The sequence below is a fragment of the Aplidium turbinatum genome, chromosome 1 (assembly GCF_918807975.1).
Source record: "Aplidium turbinatum chromosome 1, kaAplTurb1.1, whole genome shotgun sequence".
NCBI classification, from domain to species: domain Eukaryota; kingdom Metazoa; phylum Chordata; class Ascidiacea; order Aplousobranchia; family Polyclinidae; genus Aplidium; species Aplidium turbinatum.
The window spans coordinates 19826310-19833048 of record NC_137472.1 but is presented as its reverse complement, the minus strand read 5'-3'; the positions used below and the strand labels follow the sequence as shown (position 1 = coordinate 19833048).

The following is a 6739-nucleotide window of genomic DNA, read 5'->3' as shown; positions in this document are numbered from 1 at the left end:
CCAGCTGCCGAAATTGTGTATTGCAAGAGTATAATATAGCTTACATTTGGGTGCAACCTAATTCGTACTCTGAACAATCTGTACGGTACCCTCATTTTGTACCCTGAAAAGATCAAGAGAAAAATTAGCATAAAGCCGAAGTCGCTAATCAGAGTTTTCGCAAACATTTTAAAGTTAGGGTTAAGGAAAACTCCAATCTGTGTGCTATTTTAGCTTTTTTTAATTTTTTTAGGATACGAAATGAGGGTACGAATTGTTCAAGGTACAAATTAGGTTGCATCCCCTTCATTTGATGTATACATGGAACATAGGCATCATCGTTTCAAACACATGGTTGTCGTTTGTGGCAACTATATATATTAAGGTTAAGGTACCTGATAACTTTTAACTGTCACTGATTTTCAGATGGAGGAAAGACGAAAAGTTGTTCTGAAAAGAACACCTGATAAGTATGTTTGTGCAATGATGCATTTTTTTATGATTGGGATCTATTTATTTGAATTACTTGTTATCTTGCCGAAGATTTACGGAGATGAGTTTTCATCTTTTCCAAAGATTTGTCATATTTTAACAGGTATGTGATTAACTTGCATGTTTTCACTTGCTAAATCAAAATCAGAACCACAAAAGTTTCAAAGTTGTCAGAAAAAAAGATTCTAAATTTCTAATGTGGCAATGCTTGTTGAGTCAGCACCAGTTCTTAAATTCCTGCAAAGCTTTTGTTGGCAGAAAGTGACCGACATTTTTGGTTCAGTGTTCATAAAATACAGTCTGCCTCAATGGCACACTTGATTAAGTGCATAACTTCATGAGCTCAAACAAATCGCTCGTCTAGAACCGAACTATGTTATGTCCATTTTTCAAGTTTTGGGAAAAACAGGAAAATAGATTTTGAATTGGGTTTTTGTAAATTCTCTCCCAATATATACGCAATATTTTGTACCGGTGTGACTAGTAATATCTAGCTGGTTCAATCAATCAGCAAACATGCAATTTTGCATTTCTATTCCTTTATATCATTATATTGCTTGGCAACCATGCAAACATTTTGTATCATATTATTTAATTATCCCAATTACTTTTTGGATCGGCATACATTATAATTTAAAATGCAAGTAAAATTGAGCAAATGCAAAAAAATTAAACATTACTGCCCTTGGAGATTTCAGATAATAGATTGTGTATTATACAATACATGTATATGTATTATATTCATTTCAGCTTTGTTAGGCAATTCTTATCATTAAATAATTTGCTCATTCAACAAATAGACAATGTTCCATGCCCATATAATATGTACTTTTAAAATGTCTTTAACTTTCAGCTTATATTATATTCACTTTCATTTTACCACTACAGTACTCACACAGTAAGCAAACGTTTTAAGTGCAAGAATGATACTGATATGTTTTTGTTTTTAAATAGAGACAATCTCAAAAGTATGAACTGAAAGTTTTTTAGGGTTTGTGCTGCATGTGAACTAATAGCAGTAGGATAATCGTTTTATTTGGAAGGAGTATTTTTGTTTGACCTGCAGGACATTACTTGATGAATTGCAATTCCGTACATACTTTTTGTCATTATTTTCAAACAAAAAATGTTTCATACAATACATTTAGCAGGCCTTAAAACTCGTGTTTTTTTCTGGCAGCCATCGTGGCCTACCGAGAGCTCCTTCTCGGCGGCCAAATCTGCGTGCTTGGAGGCCAAAATACAATAACGATAGCACAAGTAAATAGCATTAAAGTTGCAACAATGTTAAAATGATCACTATAGCGTTGTTGAAGTCTGGGCGACGTCCTGCAATAGAATCGTTGTACCAGGCATTAAATGCTTTATCGGGATTGTAGTCCGGTATTGCGGGACCATCTAACAACCCTAAATTGTTTTAACTGCTTGCAGCTCAGTAAATTGTTTCAACTGCATACCGCCTTTCATAAAACCTGACCATTTATTCCGTTATGATGTCACCATTGAGGGTGTGAAGTCACTAACCCACAGTGTTCTCAACTATGAAGACACGTGTTTTACCCAAGGATGTCAACTAACCTAGTTATCCTTTTAAACAACGATTCAATGTCCGACAACATTGAATCGATATAAAAACGACAATATTGCCAGCGGATGTAAATTAGCACTTCGGATTAACACTTCGTTAAAATAAACATCGGGAATTGCAAACAAAACTTACAGCGCTGGTGATCGCAGCTGGATGTATTCAATACAACAGTAGTGACTATGATGCGCTGACCTAATTCTGCGTCACTATTTTATACTACATGTTTTCGACATTTAACCCACGATCATTCTATTGCGAAATAAAATAATTGGCTAGAAGAAACCGGCGGCCAAACTTGGCCGACGGAGGAAGTAGCACATGCGGTCATTCAAGCACTACTTAGCGGCCATGGCCGCGATGGCCGCCGGCTGCTTTAAGGCTTGATTTAGCCACAAAATATGAAATTGAAAACTTTTCTGATTTATGGTAGGCTAGGCTATTTGTTGCATTGATTGTTCAATTTATTACAGGAACTTGGATCCTTGTTAATGTTCTGACCAGTTTTTGGAAATTTTTGTTGATTGACGTTGGCAATGGTAGCATGATTCTTCCCAGTGTTTTGAAACCAGGATGGAAGTATTGTTGGAAGTGCCAAGCGAACTTTCCTCCAAGGTAAATTGGTTTTAAATTAATTTATTCTGATTTTTACCATTTGTGGTACCACCGGTAGGTGTTTATTCAGGTTGAAAATAGGTTTGCAGAAGTGTGTGGTAATGTTTGAACTTAGCATATATTGTACAAGAAAATAAATGTAATTTGTTGCTCAAATTACCCTATCCCCAAATTATGTTAAGTTTAGTCATGTTCCAAAATTATACGTGTAAAGAATAATTGTTTCTTGCTAACATTTGGTTTTTAATTGCAATTCTTAAATAGAATGTAAATGGAACAATTTTGTTTTGGATTGTTTGGTAATACAGTGTTATCATTTTTGCTATTCTTTTGTGCTGATTACAGATCTTTCCATTGTTTTGATTGTGACATCTGTGTTCTTGTTCGAGACCACCATTGCGTCATTGGAGCAAACTGTGTGGGCTACAAAAATCGGAGATACTTTTTGCTGATGAATTTCTATCTTTGGTTGGCTTTACTTTATGCAAACATTCTGAACATGGACTTTGTTTGGGAAATATATCATTCACTGCAGTACAAGTATGCCTTTTATAAAGTAGGCTACTCACTAAAAGCAATTTCTGTAGCAACACAATTTAGACCACTCAAGCGGTTGGATTGATATCAATCAGTGTAGCCATGTGGCATACTGTCACATGGAAAGTTGGGTGGTCGGCACCCTTAAGGGGGCAGTTCCACTTAGAAAACAATTCAATTTTTTTTTATTTTATTGATATATATTGGAAATGCAGTCAGTTTTTACCTATTTTCCCCCATTAGGCTTCAAACGGAAGGTTTTCTGAACGCACCTCAGTTTAAAATGTGAATAAAAATTTACCTAATTCTATTTTTCAAATGCGATTTACTCAAAATCATGTTTTTGTGCACTAAAAATATTTCTTCTAGAAAACTACTTGTCAGAATTAACTAAAATTTTTAACAAATGTACAGTAGGCCCTTACAGACATAATGACTGAGTTTTGTTTTAATATTCAGAGTAATAAATATTTTATTACCAAATCCTGAAGTCAAATTTGCTTTCGATGCATAGCAATTATGAATTTTTTTATATTTCAAAAAATAAAAGAGTTAAAAGAAATCCCCTCTATCAATTTATGGCTAGGATACTTCGAGTTTTTAGGGCTGCAATGGAGACAATCGGTTGGTTTTATGTACAAATTCAAAATGGTATAAACCCTTAATGGATTGCCCTAGCCTAACAAAGTAAATATTTTGGATTGCTTGTTTCCTCCTTTTTCCAGCAATACATGGTTTGTTGGGGTTTGTGGGTGAACTTTTGTGTGTAGATTGTTATTTATGACAAGTACGAAAAATACGATTCTAAGTAGAACTGCCCCCTTAACTAGAAAGAATACCGTAACATTTTTATATCATACTTATTTAGATTATATTCGTATCAGTTTTATGAATCCTGATATGTAACTGTGAAGTTTCGTTAAATATAAAGCACTTAAATGTGTCATAAGTGCAACGATTAAGGCAACCTTTGTTTAGATCTTTATTAACTATGTTCATACCTTTGCTCGCTTGGGTTTTTGGCATTGCTGAAGGGGAAACACTAGTGATGGCATTAGTCTCATCATTTTGTATTGCTTCTTTCTTGTATTCATCCGCTATCTTGCTTTACCACATGAGAAACACTATCAAGTAAGTTCAAGCAAGACTTAGACATTTTCCTTATCCTTGTGGACAGCCATTAAATCTTAGCATGCGGTAGTAAGAATAATTGTCATTTAGCTTTGTTTTCAAAGTTTTCAAATATAAAGGTTTGTTCAATCAACCTGCTAAGCAATGGTTACTAATTACAATATGATATTTTAGTACAGTTCATTCGTTGCGGTTAAAAAATAATTTATTATGATATTGAATTGATTAAGTTTTTACTTTTAGCACCATGTATAAGCGGCATTCATTTGTGAAAGTTTGTTGTTAATTTCAGGGGAAGAACTACCCATGAGATGACAAAGAATATTGGGCTTGTGTATGATATTGGTCTTGTTGAAAACTTGAAAGAAACTTTCGGAAAAAATTGGATAATTGCCTGGATTAGTCCATTGATTCCCAGCCCTCTGCCTGGGGATGGTGTGAATTTCAGAGAAAGGGAAATGATTATGCAGAATGGAAAGAATTTGTAGTCTTAGAATTTTACAGTTACGTTTTACTGTGAAAGAACATTAAATATCAACAATATTATACATTATACAGCCATTTTTAAAAACAAATTTATTTTTTCAGAAATTTTAGCACTTTTCATTGGAAGCTTTGATTTGTTTTATGCAAAGTAGCTAGTAGAAAGTTAATTTATGTCACATTAGAATGGTTGAAGTGTGGTTGCTGAAAGTTACTAGTGTTTTCTCATTTATACCTCATTATTAAGTCAACAGATGCTTTAGTGAGATATACAATTATACATAGATCTTGATTTGTATTCAATGAAACTCTTACCGGTATAAGTCAGACAACACTTTGTAGATTACGAACTATCGAAATGAAAGACACAACATGATGCCTCCTTCCTACTCTGAAAACCTGAAAGAGTGTTAACATTTCAACATTCATTGTGAAGAAAGGGACGTTCTTCCCAGCTATCAGCACAAGGCTGAGCACTCTTTCTTCACAATGTCCTCTGCCCTGGCTCCTGCTGGTTTTGTTGGCTCTTTTCTTTCCACAAAGATAAGAAGAGTTAAACTGACTGGTAAAGCAGCGGTCGAATAAATTTGTGGCTAGAATACGGTGCGATACTGATGAGCCCAGCCGCATGGGCGAAACACGTGTCTATCGCTGTCAATTCTTGCTACAAATCGGCTGCCGAGAAACATTTCAACATTCACTTTGTTTATTTTTTCTTGAAGACTTTCTTGGTGTTTGTTGGACAGGATTGTTTTTTTTTTACATCTGCTTTATCGGCGGTTGGTTAAAGCGTGGTTGTTGTTTTGTTCAATGTGCTTTTTCCCATTCTAGTCCGTATGGTAACTTGTGTGCAGCTTCGAATATTTTGGTTTCCACAGCTGGGGCTCACTTAAGGTCTTGTGTCTGTGGGGTCCGCAATACAACGCATGGCAAGGGGTTCTGACTTTAAACTTTGGCCCTTTCACGTTCTTAAGTGATTCCGCATTTCCTTCCCTGTTCACTTGCTTGATTTGCGTGAATTTAGGTGGTAATGATAGCATGACGTCGATCTTGGCTTGTACACAGCGGCCTGATAACAGTCCATACGGTGTTCTTCAATCTAGTATTTAAGCTGTAGAAGGCCTAGTTGGGTTGGCAATTTTGATTCTTTCAGTTTGTTTTGTTCTGTTGGCAAATACCATACACGAAAATATACAATAACACAATGAACACAAGTAATTTGCACAACGAGGATGGCAGCATAAGGACAAAAGGTCAAAAGGAACATTAATAATAATTCTGCTGGTAGATAACGCAAATAATACATCCAATCAATATATACCATACATAACAGTGAAATAATAAAACAAGGCAACATAAAACATAAGGACTGTGCAAGGAGATAAGCAACAGATATATGTTTTACGAGTGATTATTGTATATATGTACAATAGGGTGCATCAAACCCGCCATAATTTTTTTAATGTGAGTTTCTTATTTTGGCAATTTAACAAAAGTGTTCTACCTCCTGAAAAAATGATTTTGTCAAAATTTTGTACATTTTTAATAACATGTACCGGGTCAACATCGAGGTTGAAAATTTTGAAAATATCAAAATTAAAAAAAAAATGTAATATTCATTTCAGGATAAAGAAATATAAGGGTTTCAAGTTCTTAACACAGTTTTTGCACAATTAATGTGAGGTTAATGCGTAATTGTACTTTTACATCATTATTTTATGCAAAAACTTTTTAATAAAAACTCATTTTTTGCAAAAATGTTTAAATTTTTTAGTACAATAATTCCTTGTTATCATGTAAATTTTGAAATACGGTCATCATAACAATAAAACATTGTTTACATGTTTAAAATTCAAACAGTCAGCAGTTATGATTCATTTTCGAAGGTTTGGCCTCTTCTTTCTGTCAGTTTCTACC

General features: G+C 34.4%; 1 protein-coding gene across 1 annotated transcript; it reads left to right on the top strand.

Annotated features, from left to right (window-relative positions):
• The first annotated feature begins 340 nt into the window (after positions 1-340).
• LOC145780942 (putative palmitoyltransferase ZDHHC24) lies at positions 341-5135 on the top strand. Its single transcript, XM_082592623.1, has 5 exons — positions 341-574; positions 2530-2671; positions 3017-3211; positions 4187-4339; positions 4632-5135. Exons 1-5 carry the CDS (start codon positions 406-408, stop codon positions 4825-4827), a joined length of 855 nt encoding a protein of 284 aa, XP_082448749.1. The 5' UTR covers positions 341-405; the 3' UTR covers positions 4828-5135.
• The last annotated feature ends 1604 nt before the right edge of the window (positions 5136-6739 follow it).